General features: G+C 37.9%; 1 protein-coding gene across 2 annotated transcripts in view; it reads left to right on the plus strand.

Annotated features, from left to right (window-relative positions):
• The window catches only part of PDE3A (phosphodiesterase 3A), a 337985-nt gene extending 311385 nt beyond the window's left edge, over nt 1–26600 (plus strand). For both annotated transcript variants that reach the window (XM_046012731.1, XM_046012732.1), the window contains exons 10-16: nt 2887–2998; nt 8990–9103; nt 9239–9438; nt 11098–11301; nt 11969–12124; nt 14485–14737; nt 22520–26600. In XM_046012731.1, coding sequence (XP_045868687.1) covers nt 2887–2998; nt 8990–9103; nt 9239–9438; nt 11098–11301; nt 11969–12124; nt 14485–14737; nt 22520–22758 — 1278 coding nt within the window. In that variant the 3' untranslated portion in view covers nt 22759–26600. The remainder of the gene's footprint in view (nt 1–2886; nt 2999–8989; nt 9104–9238; nt 9439–11097; nt 11302–11968; nt 12125–14484; nt 14738–22519) is intronic.
• The last annotated feature ends 893 nt before the right edge of the window (nt 26601–27493 follow it).

Here is a 27493-nt window from a genome sequence, read left to right on the forward strand (position 1 = left end):
GAAGGAGAGGGAAAGAGAGAGAACCTTAAGCTGGCTCCATGCCCGTCTTGAGCCCAATGTTGGGCTTGGTCTCACAACCCTGAAATCATGACCTGAGCCAAAATCAAAAGTCAGACACTTAACCAGCTGACTCACCCAGATGCCTCTGTTGCATTTTTAAAGAGAGGATATGGGAATGGTATGTTAGACACAAAGAGGGTGAAACTTGCCATTCAGAATGGAGAAAAGCATACTGAAGTCGATGTACATAGTATATAATCTGTTCCCAACCTAGCAGCTCTGGTGATCCTTTTAAAACATAAATCAAATAAGGGCATCTGGGTGGTGCAGTAGGAAAGCTCTGACTTTAGCTCAGGTCATGACCTAGGGCCTAGTGATGGAGCCCTGCATTGGGCTCCAGGCTCAGCTGGGAGTCTGCTTCTCCTTCTTCCTCTGCCCCTCCCTCCACTTAGGCTCCCTTTCCCTCTTTGTCTTTCAAATAAATAAATAAAATCCTAAAAAAAAAAAAAAAAGGTAAGATAAAGTCACTTCCCTGTTCCCATCTCTTCAGCAGCTTCCTACCTACTCAGAGTAAAAGTCTTACAATGATCAGTTTGGCTGTCAGATCCCAAGATTGCACCCTGCCCCATCCCACTGTGTTATTGCAAACTTAAATTCTACTCCTGTCCTCATTCATTCTGTTTTAGCTACACTGGCCTTCTTGCTATTTCTCGAGTACAGCAGACATACCTCAGGGCCTTTGCACAGGCCTTTTTCTCTATATGGAAAACCTCTTTTCTTAGATAGCCATGTACCTCAGTCTACATCTCCTTCAGTTCTTTGCTTAATATCGCCTGGATATGCCTACTCTATCCACCATACTTAAAAAAAAGCAAATTCTATAGCTTCCCTGTATTCCCAGGCCTCTACCCTGTTCCCCCTTTTCTTTTTCTATAGTATTTACTACTCCTCTTATAGTATATACCTTACTTATTACATCTGTTATTTACTGCCCTCCCCTGCTAGACTCAAAGCTCCCTGAAGGAAGAGATCATTGTTTTGTTACCCTGTATACATGCCTCAGACACAGAGCAGTGTCTGGAACATGATAGGCACTCAGTAGATGTATGCTGAATGAGTAACTCTCCTTTTTAGTTATGTCAGCCTAAATAGGTATAATGAGGCAAACTCAAACGTCAAAAAGATGAGTTTATTCAGGAATAGCAGAACTGCAGTTTAGGATGTACAAACTATAGCAAGCTATGGTGAATCTCTTGAGGGTTTAGGGTTGGCTATAATTATGGGCAAGGAATGTAAAGAAGGAATAGTTCAGTTAGAGTCTGTTAAAGTCAAAAGCAAATGGAGACCAGGTTTGAAATTCCCTGAGCAGACAGAAATAAAGCTCAAGTCCGCTTAGTTTGGGAGACCAGCCCAATCTGGATGGTTCCTTGTTCATGCCTTTGGAAACAGTGTAAGTACAACTTTCCAAGGTTGATATGAGGCAACTCCTGATCAACCCCCTATCATTTAAGAAAATTCCAGTGTTATCACTTCTCTAAAAATCAGTCATTTATAGGAAATCAGTCTCTTGGTCCTTGAGATTTTTTTGTTTTATATCCTCTGGTTTTATTTTAGATAGAAATTCCATTATAGTTCTCTATATAGGTGTATATATGTCTACATGCATATATAGATACAATATACGTGATAAACACTGAGTACATAATTAAAGGAATATTACTGAATTTTAATAGACATAAAGTCAGTAACAAAAGATAGAAATTGAGCTATGAAATAGCAGATCAAAGATGGAGAGGAAATATTTCAAGACAACTTTAAGAAGAGATGTAGATAATAAAAATGATGACTAATTCTTAAAGTTTCCTGAGTTATAGCCAACACTGTGCCTTTGTGACATGGAGTAAGGCCACTTAACATGGTGCTATATTCTGTTCTGACATGTGAATAAGCATTCCTCTCCCTAGTACCTTCTTCTGTGCCTTTATCGGTTTTTTCTCCATCATTTGCACGCCAAATATGCCAATCACAGGCATAGCTGTTCACTGGATTTGGGTCACCAGAGCTGTGAATGCAATTGGACGAGAATGTATATTTGGAGGAGAAAGAGAAGACAAGCTAGGAAAAAAGTAATTTAGATGTTGTTATTTATACTGCATTAGAATAAATCAGTTTTCTCTATATATTTAGTCAAAGTAACCATTTTTCTCTCTCTCATCCTCTCCCTTTATCCTTCATTAACTAAGGTGCAACTCTGAATCCTTTATCCTCTTTTTTTCTTTAATAAAATTCGGTCCAAATTAAGGCTTTTTCCTCATTTATTAATGCTTATAGTATGCACTATACAAGGAGGAATTAAGTAGGATTCTCTAGCAGTTGATAGCACACTCAGTGGAGTGCCTTGAAATGTTTCTGTAGTGTATACTGTTGTTTGAGTTGGTTGTTTGTTTGGTTGAATGTCCACACCTTTAAGTTTTTTTTTTTAAGATTTTATTTATTTATTTATTTATTTGACAGAGAGAGAGAGAGAGCACAAGCAGGGGGAGCAGTAGGCAGAGGGAGAACGAGAAGCAGGCTCCCCACTGAGCAAGGAGCCCGATGTGGGGCTCGATCCCAGGACCCTGGGATCGTGACCTGAGCCGACGGCAGGTGCTTAACCCACTGAGCCACCCAAGTGCCCCATGTCCACACCTTTAAAAGCAGATTAAATACCCCTTGAAGTCAGGGGCTACAGGGGCTAGACACACAGAGTTCTTCAATACTTATTTGACTTACTGTTCCCTATAAGTTCTCTGCTGGCCGGGAATTACTTGTTTTAATTTTTTTTTCCTTTTGTGTCTGATACTTACCCAGGGATGTTTTTGTAAAGCTTTGTCTTTCTCTTTATAGGTATCATACAGACTTTTTGAAGACATGGGCCTCTTTGAAGCTTTCAAAATTCCAGTTAGGGAATTTATGAATTATTTTCATGCTTTGGAGATTGGATACAGGGAAATTCCTTGTAAGTATAAGTTATTTGTGAAATAATACTTTTCACATCTGCCAGATTTGCTCTGAGTAATGGGATATTGAACCACTGGCGGCTAGCAGAGAACTATACATGGTAAACACTGGATGTGACCTCGTGGTAGACGACCAGGAGATTACAGCCTGTTTCAGAGTCCTGGTCCCTTCACCTCTCATCTGTCAAAGACCATGGGTCTTAGTTCACCTCTGCAGCCTCATTTCTTAATCTGTAAAATGGGGATCATAATTATCTTTGAGGATTATAATAGCTTTGTAGGATTGTTATGAGGATAACATGAGGTTATAAATCTAAAGGAGTGATAATAGTTCCTTCACAGTAAGCCAGCTTAAGTGTGTGGTCCATAAATAATGAAATGTTAAATTTATTGCTCATTTATAATGCACTCCTTTTATTGGATGAGTTCAACCTTTGTTCTGGCATCTGGAGAGTTAATTTATGAACTCTTGAAGTTTTTTCAGTATAAGAAAGACCTGGCTGGGGGTGGAGGGATGGGAGGGTGATAGTCTAATTAATAGAATAGAAAAAAAGAGACACCTCAAAGGGGTTTGCAAAGAAATTATTAGAAGCATTTTAAAAGTCAGATAAATGTGAAGACCAAAGGAAGAGACACAAGCGAGTGTTCAAATTAGTGAACTTAAAAGATTATGACGGTAATTTTGTCATTTATAATACAAAATTGGAACAGAGAGGAGATGTTAAATTTTCAATATGGAGCATTTCTGGTATCACCTGAACGTTTGAGTAGAATCATCCTACATGCTACAGAATATATGGAACTGAAGAAAATGTCCAAAATCCAGTCAGGGAAGTTGTGAAAATGTATAAAAATCATGTGGTACATTTAGAAAATAAATGCATAGCAAGAGAAGTCGTTAGACATGCATTGGTTGAAGCATACTTTAGAAACGCGCCATTCGAATCATGCTTTAACTTTTTAATTTTTTTTTGTTTTGTTTTTAAATATTTTATTTATTTGACAGAGAGAAATCACAACTAGGCAGAGAGGCAGGCAGAGAGAGAGGAGGAAGCAGGCTCCCCGCAGAGCAGAGGATCCTGGGATCATGACCTGAGCCGAAGGCAGAGGCTTTAACCCACTGAGCCACCCACGCGCCCCTACTTTTAAGTTTTAAATTTGCTTTTATACACCTTAGACTTCAAAACCCCATGTCTTTTTCGAATAGTAAACAGCTGATGTTAAATAAAAATTCTGTGGAGACACATAAAGTAGAGGTGTTTCCAGAAAGGGATAGTATATTAAACTAATGACCCATTATTAACATACTGTTTTTCAAAATGCCGTCCATGTGCCACATCGGAATGAACATACACGGCTGATGGCATGTGATAGGAGAAGATAATGAAGAGTTGGATCCACAAATGAGATTTGTTGGAGCATATGGGATCAAAATGCAGATAAGACAAGGCAGTGGGTGTAGACAAAAGAGGAACTTAAGAGCACTGGGCCCCTTGGGAAAGTCTGGGCAATAGGGCCATGGAAATAGAGAGAGAGACAAAAAAGGGGCAGTTTGAAAGAATCTCAAGATAAGCCTTGCTTTCTTATTACCATTTTCCCAGGGCACACCCTGGTTGGATGCCAGTGATTGATGTAAGTGTTACTGAGTTTTCAACAGCTAGTCATCAGACTAAATTTACAAATTATTATATTTCCAAATGTATTTTAGTTACATAATCAGCTATAGCCAAGTCCATTAAGTACCAGTTGATGTAACTACTAACTTTTCTCTAGGCAGTATGTCATAAAATCTTAGGGAAAGTCGAGCAGTATTTAAGTGTAAAAGGAAGTTTCCAGATTCTAAATTTTATTACTCATGTTTATATTTTCTCATTTTACAACTGAATAGATATTTCTTTTTTTCCGAAATAGTGGCTTCTTCATTTCATATGAAAAGAATTTAACAAATTATTTTTTATTTTTTATTTTTATTATAACATAATAAACCTTGTTCTATTAGGAACCCTAGACATTTTTTGTAAAGGGAATTCATTTACAGAAGTTTTAGCTTGACTGGTGATCCCTTTTATTTCATTTGATTTTTAAAGATTTTATTTATTTCTTTGACAGAGATCACAAGTAGGCAGAGAGGCAGGCAGAGAGAGGAGGAAGCAGGCCTCCTGCTAAGCAGAGAGCCGGATGTGGGGCTTGATCCCAGGACCCTGGGATCATGACCTGAGAGGACGGCAAAGGCTTTAACCCACTGAGCCACCCAGGTGTCCCTGGTGATCCCTTTTAAATAGTAATTCCTTGCATGTGGTAGTATTGTAAATTTAGACTAATATAGGTATTTATTAAAAGCGTTGTTTATCATTCATTTTAATTATCATACACAAATATTTCTTATATGTTTCCTTACTTTAATATCTACTCCTAGAGGACAATATTTCTAATAGCTCTATCTAAATAAACCCATACCTAAATGAAAATCCCAAGAGTACTTAAAATGGGATTAGATTAACTTTAATACGACAATGACCTAAAATATTAGAAACTAAATTTTATTATACTTCTAAGCACACTTTTAACAATTTTTAAGAGATGAAGACTTTTAAATTTGTACCCAGAGCGCTTACTAAAATTTGAGGAATCTAGATTTAAAAATGGACACAGGTAGGTAGGTAGATATTTCATGGAGTAGCAGTGGATGAGGTATAAATACAGGCAACTCACTGATAGAACTATGATAATGAATATACATTTGTTCAATAAAGGTTAGGATAAATTTAAGGTATAGTTGATACTCAGTTGCACAGAGAAATAAATAATGTTCATTATTGTTCACAGTCCCTTTCAGTTGGGAATACTGGCAAAGTAAAGAAGAGAAATCATCAGATCCTATCCATTCGTGAATTCAAAGTTATTTTTGAGGGTGCTTTTTCCATTTTCAGAGACCTTCATCGCTGAAGTATATTCTTCCTAACACCTCTCATTCTTGTTATTGAAGCTGGATAAGTGGGTAGAATGGCAGCAATGAGAATAATCTTGGTCAGTCTGTGTGTAGTTCAGTTCAGTTAAGCTGTGTGGCATGTGCCCACCAGTGTGAAAGCTAGATACTGAGGGGGCGTGGGACAAATTGGAAAGGGACAACTATGACAGTATTTGCTATAATCCAAAGGGAAAAAAATATTTAAATTGTCACTTCTCTTCTTTAACACTTTTCTTTTTTTTTTTTTTTTAAGATTTTATTTATTTATTTGACAGAGATCACAAGTAGGCAGAGAGGCAGGCAGAGAGAGAGGAGGAAACAGGCTCCCCGCCGAGCAGAGAGCCCCATGTGGGGCTCAATCCCTGGACCCTGGGATCATGACCTGAGCCGAAGGCAGAGGCTTTAACCCACTGAGCCACTCAAGAAAGAATTTTCAATTGAAAGTCTATAGGTCTAAAAATCTATACATTTTACATATAACTCCCAGCCTCCAAGCCAGCTCACTTCAATTCTGTGCTTGAGGGATAGGGAAATTTTCCCTTTTTTGAGAAAACAAGCGTATCAAGACAGAGGAGGGAGCTGGGCAGGCTATGGGAATGAGACAGGGCATGAATGAGTGATGGTAATTACTTGCACACAGTAGTTTTCCCAGCTTGCTACAAAGGAGGAGGAAAGACCTCGACTCAGAAGCTCTCTCCCAACCTATCCCCTAATGGTGGCAGTGGGGACATTTTTCTTCCTCTAGCAGGTCATCTCTGCCTTCTCCCTCCCCCAGCGTTTTAGCATATCTTTTATTTTAGCTCTTCAGTTCTTAACAAATCCAGCATTGATCTTGGAAGAAAACCAGTGATCTGTGCTGCTAACTCACTGTCTTGTTCTAACAACAATCACTTTTTTAAGATTTTATTTATGTATTTGAGAGAGAGAGCAATCACATGCTCAAGCATGAAAGGGAGGGAGCAGCAGAGGGGAGAGGGAGAAGAGAAGCAGGCTTCCTGCTGAGAAGGGAGCCCTACACAGAGCTGGACCCCAGGACCCCTGGGATCATGACCTGAGTCCAAGGCAGGTGGTTAACCAAATGAGTCACCCAGGTGACCCAGCAGTCGTGCATTTCATGTGAATTATATTTACATTAATTGCAAGCTTACTCTGTGTCAGGAATTTAAAAATGTGTTTTCTTCTGTAATTCTCACAATTGTACTGTGAAATAAGGCACTATTATTTAATATGCCTTTATTTTTAAGATTATGATATGAGTTGTGAGTAGCTCACTTGAGCTCACACTGGTAATAGATCTTAGAACAGAGACAAATTCGGATCTGTCCTAAATCCAGACACTTAGCATGATGAGTTTGGTAATGGCACAGGTATGGATCTAAAATGTTTGGTCTTGGATGACTTGAGATAGTCTATACACAGAGATACAGACTCCAATTTCAGTGAAATTGTTCTTTGGACGACTAGGTAATGTCAGTATTCTCCTCTAGCAATGACAGAGGGCATGGGGTTTGCCATTTCCTCCTTTGGAGCCTTGGATGTCTGTCATAAACACATCCTCTCAAGTCCTTACAAGGCCCCTCTGCTGAAATGCTGGGTGTTTACATAAAATTTAGCTACATATCATCACTTAAAGATTGACTCTTAAGAGTTGCTGGAAATGTAGGGAAATAAGCACCATCTACCTACAGTCCCCCTGTATGCCATCAACACCAAAAATGTTAGTTTTTTCTGGGGCACCTGGGTGGCTCAGTTAAGTGTCTGCCTTCCCAGGTCATGATCCTGGGGTCCTGGGATCAAGTCCTGCTCCAGGTTCCCTGCTCAGCAAGGCGTCTGCTTTTCCCTCTCCCTCTGCCCCTCCCCCAACTGGCGCTCCTGAGAGGGCTGTCTTTCTCTCTCTTTCTCAAATAAATAAATAAAATCTTTAAAAGAAAAAGAAGGGAAAGAAGAAAAAGAAGAGAAAATGTTCATTTTTTTCTTTCTTCCCCGACCAGGGACCAGATGTTTTCCCCAATTCCCATTATCATTCTTACTGTTCTCTTCTCTTTTCTCTTTTATCTGTTGGGTATTATTCAGAGATGTGATCTACTGTATTGGATGAGACCGTATTATGGTTGGTCATTAGAAATAGAGTATGTAAAGTTAGCATACTTAGGATAATGTATAGCAATCAATGAAATATTATGAAGGGCCAGTAAACAAGAGAAGAACTTGGAATAATTGCACCAGAAAAAGGTGAGCTGAGAGCACACCACGCCTTTGGTCTTGGTTCAGTAGACACTGAACTGCATGTATAGAATATACCCCCTTCCCATGATAATGACCTCTAATTAGAGGATTTGGTTTTCTCATAGATTTTGCTCTTCTAAATGACTCAACTCCCTACATTAATGTACAAAAAAGTTTTTATTTTTCTCTTCAGGTATTTCCTAGAGTTGTGTTCCCAAATTAGAATTTTTAGATCAGAGAACATCATTGATTATGGTTTTCAGTTTTGCTTTGTGAATTTAACCTATATTCAGAAGATATATTATTAATTTTTACCAGTGTTTTAAGTTTGATGCAAAAAATCCTACTTTGTTTTATTCACAGATTATATTTGTCTGCTATTTATCAGAGATGAATAGTAAGTGGTACAGACCATTGGTCTGTCCTAATTGAAGTATGTCATGCAACTTTCTGGTCCTCCGCATAATCTTATACAGAGCATGGAAATAAGTATGAGGGTAAACATTGCAGTGATTGCACATAGTGAGCTTTCTATAGAGATTAGGTTTCTTCCGGACACAGATTTTTCCACTTCAGACATCTGCATGCATAATCAATGTTATGTGTGCTTCCCCCCCCCCCCCCCTTGTTGCTATGGATATTATGGAGTCTTGGAAGAGTAATCGTAGAATATTTGGCTGCCTTTCACTGGGGTATTCAAATGTTAAGACTAAACTGTTTATCCAGTAGGTGGCACTCTTAGTCCTTGGACCCCCAAATTCACCAATGAATGACTCTTCTTTTGCACTGGTTACAGATCATAACAGAATCCATGCCACTGATGTGTTACATGCTGTGTGGTACCTTACTACCCAGCCAATTCCAGGCCACTCCACTGTAATTAATGATCCCGGGTCAGCAAGTGATTCAGGTGCGTATTAAGTGCATCTGTGCTCCCTTGTTAGGGGTGGGGGTGGGGAGAAGCTTTTCCTTAAAAAAGGAAGTCAAGACAGTACCAGTTTAATACTTTTTAAAATTTTCTATTACTTTTGTTTTCTCTTCTCAGATTCTGACAGTGGATTTACACATGGACATATGGGATATGTCTTCTCAAAAATGTATAATGTGCCTGATGATAAATACGGATGTCTGTCTGGGAATATCCCTGCCTTAGAGTTAATGGCATTGTATGTGGCCGCAGCCATGCATGACTATGATCACCCAGGAAGGACTAATGCTTTCCTGGTTGCAACTAGCGCTCCTCAGGTAAATCTTTCCATTTTGATGTGAAGAAATAATTTGATTAAGAGATTTTTCCAAAGGAAATTAATTTTATAAATTTGACTTATAATAGGGAACATATGAATATGAGCCCAACTATATTTAGCCGTAGGATAGAATCTGTGGAGACCAAGCTAATTTTGAAAAGATATCATATTTGTTCCAAGATATTAATGGCAGGCATGCAACTTTATTACCCATGGGAATCCCATCTCAGTTTTCTTCTTAAGAAGAAAAACTAGTTGAATCCATATTAATGAACCGCCTCAACAAAGAAAATCTAACCTATATAAAAGTCCCTTTTTGAAAAGATTGGAGAACCAGATCTTTCTTGGACTCTTAATTATGTAAGTCATCTTTGTATATAAAATGCATTCATTTGAAATACATTTATTATAACGACCATGATTCTTATGACATTTGGTTAGTAGGATTTAAACATCAACTTATTTCATTCATTTGAGGGAATTTTTTTTTTTTTTACCTGTACATAGTATTCCCAAAACAGTAACTTTAAAGAAGTCCATTTTCATATATACTTAAATTTAGGTCAAAAATTAATCACTGAGTATCTCAGCATCTCCATCTATGTAATTAAACCCAGTAAGTTTCTCTTCGATTTGATTAGCTGTGTCTATGTTACTAAGTATTCTGATATCCTGTTTTCTTTCTAGAGGATCTAGAAGCCAATCTGGTCTCATACTTAATTTTTTTTCTTGTTTGCTTTTTGTCTTTACCAAACTCCCATCCATTTCCACCTGTCTTATAGACTAGACTAGAATTTTCCTCTAATCTATATACAATAAAAGTATCCTGAATTTTTTCCCTGACTACCTACTTTAACTTATTTCAGCATGTCCTTCATACTCCAGAATTATTTTTCCTAAAGGTGGGCAAACCTTTTTGCCAGCACCGTTTAGCATTCATATTTTCCTACACATGTATGCATTTTTACTTAGTACAATTTAAATTTTCATGTGCTTTGTCTTTCCTTTTTATCCTTATGCCTTTTTTTTTCCTGTATTTTCTGTCTACCACACTAGTGTTCAAGCAGTGTTTAGGTAACTTCTTTTGTAGTGTCCCTCAGCATTATTAGAGAATTCCAGCAAATAGATATTTATTGTACCCCTTTAGTTACTAGTTGGAGGGTGATATCTTCTATGGCTGTTTGTGGGGTGAGAATTTTTAAATTATGAGCCTCTCAGGAAGTCCATTCCTATTTATTAGTTATGCGTGCTTAAGGAAAGGTAATTCTTATTCTAGATGCAGAAATTAACTGAGTCATCTCAGAGGGATTTTAATATATTTGGATTTTTTTAATAGTTAAATTCCTGTGCAAACAAATCTGATAAAAGCTAACTCTAAATCCCTCATTTGCAAGAATTTGGAATAAAGTTTCAAGGAAATGAACTTCACCTTACAAAGAAAGGAAATTTTAACCAAGAAAAGTAATCAACAGCCAATGTAATTACATTATGGAATTCTTAATAACCAACAGTCACAAGATTACATTTCTATGTCCTGTGAAAAAAGAGGATCCTGAAAGCTTTGCCTATTCTTATGTATTTTTATGATTTGGGGTTTTTGTGTTTTTTGTTTTTAATTTAAAAATTGAGTCTTTCAGTCTTTGCCCTCTTTGCCTAGGCGGTGCTCTATAATGATCGTTCCGTTTTGGAGAATCATCATGCAGCTGCTGCATGGAATCTTTTCATGTCCCGGCCAGAGTACAACTTCTTAGTTAACCTTGACCATGTGGAATTTAAGCATTTTCGTTTTCTTGTCATTGAAGCAATTCTGGCCACTGACCTGAAGAAACACTTTGATTTTGTAGCCAAATTTAATGCCAAGGTAACTAGATTTGTACCAGTCTTCATGTTATGACCATATTAAAAGATGTCATGGAATCAAAGTGTGGAACATAACTTACTGCTCTCGCCTCTTATATTTCAACTGTGAAAATGAAATACAATAAAATGTTTAATCAGAAGCAGATATACGGGGATTGGTCCCAATCTAGAAGTCTGAGATGTTGAGGTGCTACCTATATATTATACTTTGTGCTGCAAAGAAGTAAAATTCTCACTGTCATTGGGTTTTTTGTTTGATTTTATTTGCTCTCATCTCTGTGGTATACTAACATAAATTGTCTGGAAGTAGAAAAGGTCAAAACCCTGAAACAAAATTTCATACATCAAGCATAAACACCCAAATGTTAACTTAAAAAAATTTCTTATCATTTGTAGCTGTATTTATTTACTAGTCATTGGTAATAAATGCTAATTTTAAATAGCATTTATTTTCAGTTCCATAATTAATAATTACTTTATGCATCATTTAAAATTTTATTTTTCTGAGCGGTTTACTATTATGTAAGCCAGTAGCATTTTAAATAGCTAAGAAGTTCCTCCTTTCTTGGTATTCTGATCTCTACATGTTAATATAATAAATATTGTATTGTTTATTCTGTCCAACTTTTGCTTTCATTGAGGTAAAATGTGTTTTGCCCCTCAAACAGGTGAATGATGATGTTGGAATAGATTGGACTAATGAAAATGATCGCCTCCTGGTTTGCCAAATGTGTATAAAGTTGGCTGATATCAATGGGCCAGCTAAATGCAAAGAGCTCCATCTTCAGTGGACAGAGGGTATTGTCAATGAATTTTATGAACAGGTAACCAACTTAAGTGTTTATCTTAATTTATAGTAGGCTGCTCATGAATTCACAAAAGCTTGCAAAAGCTGTAAAAGTGTTATCAGTCTCTTTTATATTCATACTAACATCAGAAAACTAAAAACTCTAAGATAAAGATATTTGCAAGTATTGCAGGGGGTGGAGGTGAGGGCGGAAGACGATGTTGAAATAATGAAATGACCTACTGAGACATTAGGAAGATCATTGACATATTGTTTCTTTTTTTAAAATAAATTTATTATAATTGAAGCTTATTTACATTTATATGAACGGATGTACATCAGATTAAGTTCATTGACTTTTAATATTCAATAACAGCAGCGTAAGAAAAATCTTTATAAATAGGCATTTTATTTGACATGATAATGTGAGAGTAAACATACTACCGAAAAATCTACCACAGAAAAACTGATCAGATTATATGTGAAACTTTGTTTTGAGTACTGTGAGCTATTCTCTTAAGAGAATTCTGGAGGTAGTGGAGCATGGGTAAAGGACAGGAATCAGTAGCATAAATTGACATGATGAGGATTGCTGGAGGGGTGTTTGGTAGGGGGATGGGCTAAATGGGTGATGGGCATTAAGGAGGGCACTTGGTATAATGAGCACTGGGTGTTATATGCAACTGATGAATCATAAAATTCTCCCCCCTGAAACTAATAATACAGTATATGTTAACTAAATTGAATTTAAACAAAAAATTTTTTTAAAAAGTGAAGATCAGGGGCACCTGGGTGGCTCAGTGGGTTAAAGTCTCTGCCTTGGCTCAGGTCATGATCCCAGGGTCCTGGGATCGAGCCCCACGTCGAGCTCCCTGCTCAGCAGGAGGCCTGCTTCCTCCTCTCTCTCTGCTTGCCTCTCTGCCTGCTTGTGATCTCTGTCTGTCAAATAAATAAATAAATCTTTAAAAAAAAAAAAGTGAAGATCATTTCCCTGTGTGGTAGGGAAAATAGAGGTGTTACAGTAACTGTCTTCAGATACTTCAAAGACTGACATACAAATTTAGGATTAAGTGTATCATATGTTACAGAGATTAAAGTAAATATCACTTAGCACAGGATTTGATTTATAAGGAACATTAGATTACTTTCTGCATCCCTAAAGAGGGTATAAATATAACCAGTCTATAGAAGTTATAGAAGGATTGATTTCAAGACAATGTGAGAAAGAAATATGTATTATAAAGGCATCCAGAAATAAGATGAGGTGCCTTTTTAAGTAATAAATTGACTATCACTGGATGTACTTGAAGAAGGATTAGAACTTTTGTGGGTTTTATAGACAGGACTCATACATAGGTTAAAAGGTTTGTACTTTCTAGAAAATAATATATTGCCTTCTCTAGAAATTATATTAATTCATAATCAATCCCCAAATACTGAAATACCAAAAAAAAAAAAAAAAAATAGGGGCGCCTGGGTGGCTTAGTCAGTTAAGTGTCTGCCTTCAGCTCAGGTCATGATCCCAGGGTCCTCGGATTCAGTCCATGTTGGGCTCCTTGCTCAGTGGGGAACCCACTTCTCCCTCTCCTCTGCCCCTCCTCCCATTGGTTTTCTCTCTCTCTCTCTCTCTCTCTCTCTAATAAATAAATTAAAATCTTAAAAAAATAAAAGAAGTAAAATTTAAAAATGCAAAAAAAAAAAGGAAAAGGATAACCCAGTTATAATAATTCTACTACATATACATAACCATTGTTGGTATTTCAGTATATTTCCTTTGTTAATTTTGCTAGGTGACTACTGGTTTACAGTCTGTTATTTTTTTCCAGAAAGATTTGAAGTATTTCAAATAAAAACACTTAGTAGTACTATTAAACATGTTGACAAGTAAGAATATCAGAAATCATGTGATCACAGAAGATAAAATTCAACCAAAAGCTGAGATAAGGTGACATCTTTAATTGAGCAATAAATTGTTCTAAGCTTTACTGGCAGCCAAGGTAAAATGAAAAAAATGTGATGAATTATGTATTTTTTTTCATAATTATTCCCAGCATTGCATTTTGAAGTACATTTATGCTCTAATAGAGCAAGGAGTGACATAAGAAATACCATCTACTAAGACATTAGACCATTTCTTCTGTTGCCCCTTAATCAAAAGCCAAAACCTCAAGATCACAAAAGTGGTAAATGGCGACAAGACATTTCTACAGGGATCTCAGCAGTTTGGGTAGAATCCTTTAGCAGTCAAGTAAAAGAGGGAGTTCACACATGAGTGTCTGGGTTCTTACGTAATTGCAGATTTTAGGTGCCAAGTGAATGCTGACTTTACTAGTATTTTAAACTTTCTATGTCATGTATCTTTTTGGTTGACTCTTCATGATAAATTCCTATTTCTAGGGTGATGAAGAGGCCAGCCTTGGGTTGCCAATAAGCCCCTTCATGGACCGTTCTGCTCCTCAGTTGGCCAATCTTCAGGAATCCTTCATCTCTCACATTGTGGGTCCTCTGTGCAACTCCTATGATTCAGCAGGACTAATGCCAGGGAAATGGGTGGAAGATAGTGATGAGTCAGGAGATACTGATGACCCAGAAGAAGAGGAGGAGGAAGCACCAAATGAAGAGGAAACCTGTGAAAATAATGAATCTCCAAGTAAGTTTTATGAAATCTATTTCTAGTGTGTTTTTTCTAAGTTTTTTTTTAACATAGGTTCAGATAAATCTTGTGCTTCTCGTGAATTACATAGTTTGTGTCCAGATATCATCTTCATCTGATTGTGTATGACCTCCGTTCCCTAATATCATAATAATAGAAATTATAGACTATGGAATCTATTATAATACTGCATTCATATAAAGATACAGCCTCTGTTATGAAGTAAAAAGAAATTAAACAGTTGGAGCCTGTCCTTCAGAATATCTTAATGATTTAGAGATGAGAGGAGTTTCAGATACCCTATAGAGCAACCGCACACTTGTGTTGGTTTAGTTGGAGGAAGGCCATGTGAAGTGGTAAGAGGTAGCTATCACTCATTCATGTAACAAATATTTATTAAGCATCGACTTTGTGCCAGGCATTCTTCCAAGTACTGAAGATAGAGCCATGAGCAGATCAGACAAAATATAAATAAGTCGTTGCCCATTTAAATGACTCTTTTAGTGGAGTAAGTAGATACTAAGCAAGACCAATCGGTAAGTCTCTGACATGTGAGGTACTGATAAATGCTAGAGCTTTAAAAAAAAAAAAAAATAGAAGAGGGATATGAAATATTGCAGAGAAAGGTTAAAATTTTAGATAAGATAGCCACAGATAGACTAAATAAAAAAGAGGTTAAAAAAAAAAAGACTATAAGATTTGGGGGAATGATCCATGGAAGTATAGGAAAAAGTGTGCCGAGGAGAGAGAAAAGCAAACCATGTAAAGGTCCTGAGGTGGGCGTTGGCTGGGTGTTGAAGAAGCATGGGGAGGGCTGGGGTGGCTGAGAGGAAAGGTAATGAGGGAGCAGCAGAAGAGAGGCGGTGGGGAGCCAGTGTTGTAGGGTGTGAGGGTGGGGCTCTGTAGGGCACTGTATGGAGTTTGGCTCTTAACTCTGAGTAAGATGTGAAGGCGTCAGTGATTTTGTGCAGAAGAGTTAGCTGATTCAGCTTATCTTTTAAATGGGTTACCTCAGCTGCTATACTGAGAATATGCTTGAGTTTAGGGTAGAGCAAGGGTAATAAGTTAAGAGGCTATTGAAATTATCCAAGTGAGAAAGGACTGTGGCTTTGAACCAGACAGAGCAGTAGTGTTAATGATGATGAAAAGTGTTTCCATCTGGTCTCTCATTTGGAACACATGATGTAGCCAGTCTGCGTGATGGCTACATGAGTTTACCTGACTGTAAAAAGAGATTTTTGTTCATTCTCATCTTGAAATATTCTGATATTTCTCCTGTCATGGGGAGGAGACCCAAACAGCATAATTAGTAAAACCCATAACTCTTACAGCTATTGCACAAATCCTGTTCTTGCATTTACGAAAACATAGTATGTGGTTTACGTGTGCCTTCAGAAAGAATGTGCAGTCATATTTTTTTGAAATGCTTATTCAAAATATTACCAAAGAGAGATATTCTGATCATCTGTCTATTTTTTAGCACAGTCAGGAAAATTCGTGACTCAGTTCATCTCAGCCATCCAGTAAATATAGTCTAACATGGGTAGTGACCCATTTGCCCTCATATAAGTACTCTGCTATAAGCTTACAAAACAGAGATAGGGAGATCTTTGTTAAGTATAAACTGATGAGGGTTTTGCAGTTTTGATTCTAGGTCAAATTTTTGCCCAAGTTCTCTGTCCTATATATTAACTTTAGTACAGAATGAGGGGAAAGTCAAAAGTTGTTTTCCTTCAATATTCTATTATCGAAGTAATTATATTTTATTTCTCTGGTGCTTATAAAAAGGTTTCCATTAGCAATTTGGGGCTAGTCCTGAGATTCAGAGGTTGGAACCAAGATTGGGATTCATGGCTTATTTTTTCATTTGTTCATTTAATAAACATATATTGGTTTTCTCCCCCCCCCCCCCCCCCTTTTTTAACTTGTTTTCATTTCAGAGACCTATAGTTTGCTGTTTAAGGACAGTACAGAGTTTTTGGTTTTGGTTTTGGGTTTTCGTTTTTTTTTTGTTTTTTGTTTTTGAATGAGTGACATTAGAAAGTGTTGTCAGCTTAGCCTCTTGGAAAAGCCTTGCTCCCATGGGCACTCACTGATTGCTATTTGAACTCAAACACATCGAAAAACACACACATAATACAGGCATCAGGAATCGAAGAACACAGGCCAAGAGATTTTACAGGCTCAACTTGTCAACATTGGCTTTAGCAACAAACGCGACAACCAGATATTCAAGTACTTTTCCGTTCTGTGGGGTTCAGTTGCCATACTGACTTCCAGATTCTGCTCTCCAGACAGCCCTCCAAACTCTACTGCTGTAGAATCCTAGCAATTTTAATTCTGTAATCATATTGACTGAGATGGTTAACTTGATTTAGTCTGAAACTTAGGTTTCAGAAAAAATTTAGATTAAATATGCACTGATAATTTCAGCAATTTGCAAAACTTGGAGATCTCCCAGGAAACACAGAATTAAATGTTTCAATATGGTATCCTAGGGAAAGAAGGCTTTTTCCCAACCTCATAATTAAATCTGAAAGATTCCTACAGCGAACTAAGAGGTTTCTAATGAAGTACTAAGCTGCATTTAGAATTTGAGCAATGAAAGGCTCTTTGTTCTCATTTCAAAAGGTTCCAGTGCTGAACAATTTGGCTTCCAATACAGCATGCTTTAGACCACCTGCAGACTCTAATCTACGCAAATTTATTTGGTACAAACTTTCTTCTACGTCACCTTATTCAGTTTAATTCCAGAGAGGTTTATTGCTAACGTTTAACAGCATTAATAAGAGAACAGCTGTTCTCATGGGGGCTGCCCTGAAAGGAAAATGAGAAAAATTGAGCTTTTGTTACCTCTTTCCTATGAACACACTGCGTGAATGTGTACAACAGTCAGATGGAGTGACCACCTTGAGCAGTAGCGTTTCTCATATCACTGTGATTCAGATCTACCCTTCAGCCAGTGCTCACGTGTAACTGTCTCGATTCAAAGGAATAGGTTAAAAACTACATTAACATTTAAAAATTTCTCAACAGAAACTGATTTGTACCTAACTCCAATAAAAACAAAGTAGAAATAAGCAAGTAGATGGCTCTGGTAGAAGAGTAATTTTATAAATGTGCTTTTAAAAATCTAATGTAGGGGTGCCTGCGTGGCTCAGTTGGTTGGCACCTGACTCTTGATTTTAGCACAGGTCATGAATTCAGGGTTGTGGGATGGAGCCCCAATTCCCTGTCTTCTCTGCCCCTCCTTCCCTCTCTTTAATAGTAAAAACAAACAAACAAAGGAACAAACAAACAAAAAAACCCTAATGTAGTTGTAATATATCTTACTGATTTTTATAGAAATAATTCAGATTTCTTTAAATTTAGTGAATGAATGTGTGTGTGTGTGTGTGTGTGTGTGTGTGTGTGTATGCTTATTAAGAAACTTTCAAATGAAGAAATTGATGTCATGCTCCAGGACCCCATGACCTTCTGCCGTATGCATGCCCTTCACTCTGCCTGGAATGCTGCCCACACCTTTTTCACCCAGTGTATTTAATTTTCAAAATTTACATCTCACCTCAGGTGTCCTATCCTTTGAAAAATATCTTACCTTTCCCTCGCAGATCGAGTCATGTGTGTTGCCATGGTTTGATGTGTCAGAGAGAAATTGCACTGTGCACTTACTAAAAATGTCAGAAAATACTTTATTCAAGATTATTGCAATAAGTAAGAGAGATTAAATTCAACTCCACTGAAACTAAGGCAGGAGGATATTTAAGCACTAGCGTGAGTTAGTGAAAGTCCACGATAGGACCTTAGAGGGATGTTGGTCAATGTGATTGAGCCATCTGTGTTTGCTAATTGGTACTTGCTGAAGTAGGGCACTTCCCCTCCCATGGAGGCTGGAAGTCAGGGACCCTGTTTTTTTCAATAATTTCATTTCAAAGGAATCACACCCAGGTACGTGGGAGACATGTTCTTGGATTGTAAAACTAGCTAGAAGCTGGGAGAAGATTTATCTATATTACAAAGGAGCAGAGGAGGTATTTGCACTTGCAACTCTTAGAAAGTAAATGCTATAAGAAAAGGGAAGTCAGAGACCTATAATCTGGAAGAAACCAATCTAAAGTTTAGTCAAGCTGAGGGGAACATTAAGCCCATCTTGATCACATGTGTACATTGTCATAAAACACAAATACAACATGTATGTTTCACTTTTTGTTTTCTTTGCCCTCTCCCCTATGAACTGTAAGCTCCCTTAAGGCAAGCTCTGGACTAATCAGTCTTTGTGTCCATAGCATTCAGAAAATTGCTTGCTAATTAATGAGTGGTCGATATAAGTTTGATTGGTGGGTTTATCTCGTAAATAAAATGATGAATACAGTAAATTGTTTTTTTAAATTTTTGCTTATGACTCTGCTTGTATCCCTTCCCCCTGGCATTAATTCAACTTAATAATTTTGTTTTGTGTCTGCATGGTTCAAAAGTAATTTAAGATAATTTAATTTAATGTCCTTTTATTTGATCTGTATTTTTAAATCAATCTTATCCTGTAAAATGCAAGAAATTTTTGTGGTGTATTAAAATAACGCTGTTGAAGGAATCACTAGTACTTCCATAAAAATTTTGCTGGATGGCCTCCGAGAGATCTAGTTCCTTTGGCACACCTCATAGCAAATGGATTTTTTTTTCCTGTTGTTACTATTTTTTTCCTTCTATTTTTTCTTCTTCACCCTCCCCCTGATTATACATTGTGAATCATTGCTACTTTATTAAGTAAGCCCACATATCCCTGCTGACCATCCTGGTAACTTGTACTATTACCTCTTAACATAGTCTTTACTAGATCAGATATCCTTTTCATATCATTGTCATTTTTATGACTTACCAACTCTTCATCATTTACTTGCAACTGTGGAACAGGAACTAGGGGGAACATGATTCACCTAGTAAACTCTTACTGCTGAATACTTACTAATGTCTAGACGTTCATGAATATACACAAAAAGGGGACACAGGTTTTTGCCCATAGGAAAGTTTATAGTCTAACAGGGGATCTTAGCCTACTTTGTAAATTCTTGGCCTAAGTCTGCAATGGTCACGCAGATAAAGGTACTAAGAGTTACATTGTGGCTGTGAACAGACCCTCTGCAAAGCTCAAGATGAGCTGCCAACTTTACCTCTGCCCTTGAAGGTCTCCCAGACATTTCATGTTCAGCATCCCCCTCCAATCTCAAGATTTGCCTTTCTCACTATATCTTAATATTACTCAACGGCTCAGGCCAGACAGCTCAGGGTTGGTTTTTTTGGTTTTGTTTTGGTTTGATTTGATTTTTCTTAGTTTCAGAGGTAGAACTTAGTGATCCATCAGTGGAATATAACACCCAGTGCTCATTACATCACAGGCCGTCTTTAATGCCAGCGCCCACTTACACCATTGCCCCACTGACCTCTCCAGCAACCCTCAGTTTGTTTCCTAGAGTTCAGCATCTTATACGGTTTGTCTTTCTCTCAATTTTAATCTTATTTTTCCCTCCCTTCCCTTATGTTCATCTGTTTTGTTTCCCAAATTCCACATGAGAGTGAGATCATATAATATTTGTCTTTTTCTGACTGACTTACTCTGCTTAGTGTAATACCCTCTAGTTCTATCCACATCATTGCACATGTTAGGACTTCATTCCTTTTGATGGCTGAGTGATAGTTCATTGTACATATACACCACATCTTTATCCATTCATCTGTCACTGGACATTCAGGCTCTTTCCGTATTTTGGCTATTGTGGACATTGCTATTATAAACAGTGGGGTGCATGTGCCCCTTCATATCACAATGTGTGTATCCTTTGGGTAAATACCACTTGCTGGGTCATAGGGTAGCTCTGTTTTTTAACTTGATTCATCCCTCTTCTTTTTTCTCTACATCTAATCAGTTGCCAAAGTGCTGTTGATGAAACCTCACAATAGATCTCCTACTTACCGACTTCTCTTCATTTCCATTACCTTCACTCTATCCCCAGCCACCGTCATCATGTTGTATCCTCCCATCTGAGTCCTTTTTCTCTCTTTGTGCCACCTTTAAACGATCTTGTAAGTCTCAGTGTGATTGCACTTGATTTTCCACTGTCTACCCACTAGAGTAAAAACTCCATGCTGGCAAGCATTATGTCTATCAGTGAACGACCAGAATCTGGCCTACTTGGTACATATTAGGTGCTTAATAAGTAGATAACGAAGTGGAAAACTAAACAGGGAGTTATAGTATCAATTCAAATTCTTTAAAATATCTTATGTTTCTTCTGTTGAAATTGATTTTACTACATTTCCCCAACAAAGAGATGTGATTTGTAAAAACTGGCTTCAGTACTTTGGTGAAAACATGAAATGTTCGGGTCACCAAGATAATGTAATTTGTTTACTTATTAAATACATATTTGCTGAGCCTGCTTCTGTTTGAGGTATTTATGGGTCTTTACAAAGCTTCCTAAAAGAAGCTGTAATCTAATAGAGGGGCTAATGCCTAGAATATAGGAGAACAAGATAAATGTCCTAAAGGATGCACATTATTGAGGACGATGTTTTTGTTACCAGTGACAAGACTCCAATCAAGTGAGCATATGCAAAAGGAAAAATGATCGGTTTAGGTAAACCTGATGTTGTCTAGTATCCACACTTACTTGCACCTGCCCTTGTCTCGGAGTATCCTGCCTGACAGCCTGATCTTCATTCTTGCTTTCTTCGTGAGACTGGACTATAGCCAGCTCTGTGTTCCCTTCATTCTAGATAAACAAAGAGAGGAGAAAAGATCCCCAGTCCCCAGTCCCTGACTCATTCTCATTCTGTGCCATTGGAAAAAAATCCTAGGGAAGGACTCTAACTGACCTGATTTGGGTCACGTGTGTACCCTTTGATTCATCACTGAGACATAGCTGTTTTGTCAGAAGTTTTGGGGGTGGGGAGTAGAATTTAAAAACCTTTTCTAGAACTACATAATTAAAAAAGGGATGAGAGTTTCCACTCAATGACTTTGGTGATTAGAAAAAGGTAATGATAACGAGAAAGGGGGAAAAAAGGGAAAGCAATCTGTATTGTGAGAAGCATATATGGAGTAAAATGAGAGTTGAGAAGAGAGGGAGAGGGAGAGATTGTTTCTTAGAGGTGGAATTCAGTGAAATCTGATTGAGTCTTAATAAATGGGTGTGAACTTTCAGTGACTGAGAAGAGCATTCGAGAAAGAGGGCAGTACCAGCTTAAAGCAGAAGATTTCACTGTATGTACAGGAGAGAGAGCAGTGAAGTAGAGACAGAAGCCAGGATAGAAGACGGAAGACTGCAAACGTGGGCTCGTGCCACCTTGTGGGAGAACTTTGAGAGGAGTTTGACATGAATTTTTTAGTCCCCATGAAGCAGAACAATAACACTGAAACCAGCTTTAAAGAAACCAGTCTTGTAGACTTGTGTGAGTTGAATTAGTTGACAGAGTAAAGGAAGACATTACAAGAAGTTCTTCCAGTAGTCTAAGGTGAACAGTCTTGAGGAAATGACTGGAGAATAATGCCAAGAGACAAGCAAAACTGTGTTGGGCATTACTGAATATTAAAATGCTGTTTACTGTATGTCTCGATGATTTATGACTGATTGTTGCCATCTTCCTCTTCTTTCCCCACTCTCACCAGCAACGTTACTGTGATAAACAAATCCAGGGACACGTATCCATTTGGTACTTAGCTCCTATTAATAATGTGAAAAGAGATAACTGAGCACACAAATAAGTGATTTGGTGTTTTCTCAGGAAAGAAAACTTTCAAAAGGAGGAAGATCTACTGCCAAATAACTCAGCACCTCCTGCAGAACCACAAGATGTGGAAGAGAGTCATTGAAGAGGAACAGCGGTTGGCGGGCATAGAGAACCTGTCCCTGGACCCGTCACCCCAGCCACCCTCAGAACAGATCCAGGCCATCAGGGAAGAAGAGGAGGAGAAAGGGAAGCCCAGAGGAGAGGAGATCCCGGCCCCGGAGCAAAACCAGTGACAGTGGATACAATGAGCTGTGTTTCCCAGCAGAGTGACTTGTCACAGACTCTTTTCAAGCCAGCACAACACTTAGACACAACACTGTAGAAATACAAGAAGATGGGCAAACAGCTACTGCATTTTGGAATTCTTCGCATTTTATGGGTTTGTTTTTACAGTGAGGTACATTGTTAAAAACTCTTGCTCAGAGAAGCTTTCACATTTGCAACACCAGCTTCTAAGGATTTTTTTTAAGGAAGACATATATATGTGTGTGTGTATATAAGCTCGCACGTAGATACATGTAAAACATATTCACACACATACACGCACACGCACATGCACACTGAAAGCCAGGCTTCCTGGCGCCACCATTTAGTAACATTCATGTTAAGATATTTAGTGCTCACTGTGATATAATAAGTTATAAAGGAAAAAAAATAAAGGAAAACAAATCACAAAGGAAATGGTGCGGCTTAGCAGGGAAACAGTGCAGGGAATGTCAGTTCCCCACTAAGGAGCTTTGGCTCTTAGTAATGACGGATGAAAGTTCCAGAGCATTATCTGAGTTCTTACACATCCTGCCAACATCGTGTGTGTGTGTGTGTGTGTGTGTGTGTGTGAGAGAGAGAGAGAGAGAGAGAGAGAGGAGTGAAAGGGTGGCTGTGTGTGTGTATGTGTGTATGTACCAGAGATTCTTTTGGTTTTAGTAGCTCGTAGAGTAGCTGCAGCAAATGACTCTGCGCATCTGAACAAAGAGAAGGCAGTTCACTCTGGAGTGTCTTTGAGAGGCAGCCGTGCCAAATGCCTTCCTCCACGTAGCTTCAGTACAGACCCCTCCCCAGAGGGAGGGTAGTCACAGGCTGGCGAGCGGGCCACGTGACTGGTACTACTGCCCAGGCACCGCTTGGAGGCACTCCATCGCCAGCCTTAAACCTGGAAGACAGGCATTTTTCCAGTCTCCTTGCCTAATGAATGTATAGGAGCTGTTTGTGAGTAGGTCACTCACGGAAGATCGAATCACCTTTGTAAGGGGATGACATTCTTTATATGTAAACACTTAAGAAGGAGCTGGAGACAGATCTTTTCATGAGGTTAGCATTCTAAAACATTGCCAGAGAAGACCTGGGGAATTGCTCTAATACAATCTCCCAGGGTCTTAATGTGCTGCAAAATGTGTGGTAGAAAAGGAAGGAAGGAAAAGCAAGAAGAACCTACTATGGGAGGATATATAGTGAGAGGCAAAGAGGGGAAATTTCAACCCGGGGTTTGGTGTGTGTGGACAGAGTGAGAGATCGATTCTTGGCAATTGTTGAAGATTGGCTTTGGGTGGCCACGTTTCCACTGAGGGCCTGTTGTGGTGGTCCACATGCTGTGGGATGGGGTGGCTTCGATCTGCAGTCTGGCCCCTTGTCATGTTCCTTTGGTCAGGGAAGATTATGGAAGGATTTGGGGGGACTGGGCCTATTATTGGAAGTCTTTTTTTTTTTTTTATGTGTTTATCTACACTTGTTTATGCTGTGAGCCAAACCTCTATTTAAAAAGTTGATACTCACTTTCAATATTTTATTTCATATTATTATATTTGTCATGAATAGTTATCTTGATGTAAATATAAAGATTTGTTTCTGTAGATAGTAAACTCTTTTTTTAAAAAAGGAAAAGGGAAACGTTTTTATAAAGTTATATTTTAATCACCATTTGTATACATTGTATCTATCTCCAAGCCCAGTAAGAGAGCGATGATTCATTTGCACGGAGGTCTATGGACAGCCACTTACCTGCCTATCCTAATTTAAATGATAACCTGATATGGTTATTTTATGCCAGTTAAATGAGGACGCCACAAAAAAGTGCTTTTTTCACTAGGAACTTTTACTACCTTTTGGGAAACTTTGGGGTCCATGTCTCCCAAAGGGAAGGACTTTCTTAACCAATACCGAATTTTTATGATTGGTGTCCATTTCTTATCAACACTTTTTGATCATAACTCCTTCAATACTACGTATGGAACTGCTCACCAGTGAAACGATCTTAGTTTCTAGTAGACCTTGATGGTGATTTCTAACTTTTATTTCCTCTGACATAATAGAAAAGAGTGTTTACATTTTAAAGATTCCTTTGTTTCTCATAAATGAATATTCTTCCCTCCCAAAGCAATGATTGTACATTAACCGTGGCATTTTCCAAACAAGGCAAAGATAATTCAATCAAAAACAAACACTGTTTCAAGGCAAGTTTCCCATTAAGTAAGAAAATATGAAAAGGCTCAAGTAGATTGCAGACTCTACTTAAATAATGAGAATAATTTCCTGTTTTTTTGACTTAACACTTGAGGTCTTCATTATTCAGGATGTACTGAGTCGTTTTCCATTTTCTTAGTGTTTCAACTACATGTCTCATGTTTGCAAAAATTACTGTGATTCAGATGCATTTATTTCCCTAGTTACTTTAACTGTTCTCCTGCCCTTACCAATGAGAGGAGGAAAAAAAAATTATGCTCATATACCTCTTGCATTTAATTCCTTAACAAAATGAATCTTTTCCCTTTCTCCTAATGGCATACATATCTAAAACATTCGTTAAGTCAAGGAAAAATGGGACTGTGGAGCAAGTGGGATGACAGCCTAACAGTTAAGAGTCTAGAAGCCTACGAGGGTAGCTTGGTCAAAGCTGGAAGGCCTCAAGTGGGGGCCAGCCTGGCTGGCAGAGAAGTCTTAGCAAACTACCTAGTTTCATTTATTTTGTTTTAAAGTACATGAAGTACTGGAAGCCAAAGCACTTAGAACCTCTTCATCCCAGAATTATGTTCATCAGTCCAGGCAGATTGACCATTTTTTCTTCAAAAATAAATTGCCAGTCTATTAAAACTAAAAGTCCATCGAAATAATGGAATGAAGATCAAGTATGAGGCTTTCATACACATTCATTACATCCCAAAGGAAGCCTAGGGGCATAAAAAGATGGTTTCCGCTGATGATACTCTCCCCTGCCTTGGTGACAGCAATATTCCCATGTTCGCTTCCAACTCTGGAGCTTACTCCCTGTGGTGCCAGCATATTTGTTGCCATTTACTACATTTTTATATGAGCCTGTTTATAGGTGCCATTAGATAAACTCAGGACTTTCAAATGAAGGAGTTTCTTGCGCATTTAGGAAAAAGAATAGTTGTATGGATAGCCATAAAACCAATGGTGGGAAAATTGGGAACTGGTGACCTTGATGCTAAGGGTCGGTTTCTGTTAAGGAAAAGACCAGGTATCCTGTGAGCATCACTGGTGTCATTTCCAGCATGCTCATAGAATGTCTTCGCAGTTATCCATCTAAGCCAACCTTTATCCTTGGTGAAAACACCACTTTGGTTTTTTTCTAAGCGATAAAATTGTATTTTTTGTCATTTATATAAGACTTGGTTTTGCTCTCAGTAGAAGATGAAGACAGCTTTGGATAGATCTGTGTTGGTCTTCATCTGACAAGTGAAGGAATGTCCTCATATTTAGGAACATATTCTTTTTCTAAAAGCAGAATACCCAATTCTGTCTGTTCCATTTTAATGGAATTCTGAACAAACCCTAACCATGGCAATCCCAGTAAAAGTAAAGGAAAGGGATTGTAGAACATGCAGACTGTTCATATTATATGTATGTATTGTGATTTCTTCATGTCCCCTGCCTCTCTTGATTTGCGATTTCCCAGTGTCCCCTGTCACGTGCCCAGAGAACTTTCTTTGACAGTAAAAAGCTGTGCAAAAGGCATGAGACTCAGGCCTATTCTTTGTTTAAATGGTGGAAAAATATAAGTTATTTTCTAAGTAATAAATATATGAAAATTATCATTGTAAATAAAGTCTAAAGTTTGAAATGACTGTTTTACAAAAGTGAGCTATTTGTGTGATGAGCAACTGCTGAATAATGAGAAGTGAATAATCAAAAACTAATTTCTTTCCTACTTTGGCAGGTATTTTTTGGTGGTTCTCTGTCAGTATGGGGATTTCCACTCTCCTCGCCTTTTAAAATACTTGTAATATAAGAATGAAAACCACATTAAGGATCTTAACTATCCTCTCTTCCATCCTAACGCTGAGTCCCCACTTGATGCCTTTTCTAGCTTATATGCCGCTTGGAAAATAAACTGTTTTCTTTTCAAACTGGCAGAAGGCTCCAGTAAAACAGAGTTTTGTAAACTTTCACAGTCTGGAGTAAATCAAGATTCCCCTCATTCTAGAGAGTATCAGCCACTGCATATGGAAAGAAAATGTCAATAAAATTTCAAATGCCAATAGCTCAACTCCAAACTACCGAGAGCTAAAATATCTATATAGTTTGAAACCAAACTGAGTTTCCTTTATTCACCTTTTCTCCTAATAAGCAACAAAATACTTTATGATCATTGTTCTAGGTCATTCCTGTCTCTCATGATTTTTCTGAAAGGAAACTGAATTTGCTAAGTTTGATGTTGTTAGTCTGTGTATCTAATCTGTTCAGTGGAATTCCACTTGAGGATTAGGAAACCAAGGAACCATTTTAGGTGAAGAGCAAAATAAAATTACTCATAGAACGTCTACTCAGAGCAAATTATGCAAGTTTTAGGTCCTATGTTCATATTAGGTTGTTTCTCTAGAAAATACCCAAATTCTTACAACAAGTTTGGGATGAATTAACTAGACTATAGTCCTGAGTTAATGAAACTGGAAACAGTGCATGGAATCACTTAACCTGAGGTTTGCTGGTATTTACCATGTTCAGCACTGATGA

The sequence above is a fragment of the Meles meles genome, chromosome 7 (genome assembly GCF_922984935.1).
Source record: "Meles meles chromosome 7, mMelMel3.1 paternal haplotype, whole genome shotgun sequence".
In the NCBI taxonomy this organism is placed as follows: domain Eukaryota; kingdom Metazoa; phylum Chordata; class Mammalia; order Carnivora; family Mustelidae; genus Meles; species Meles meles.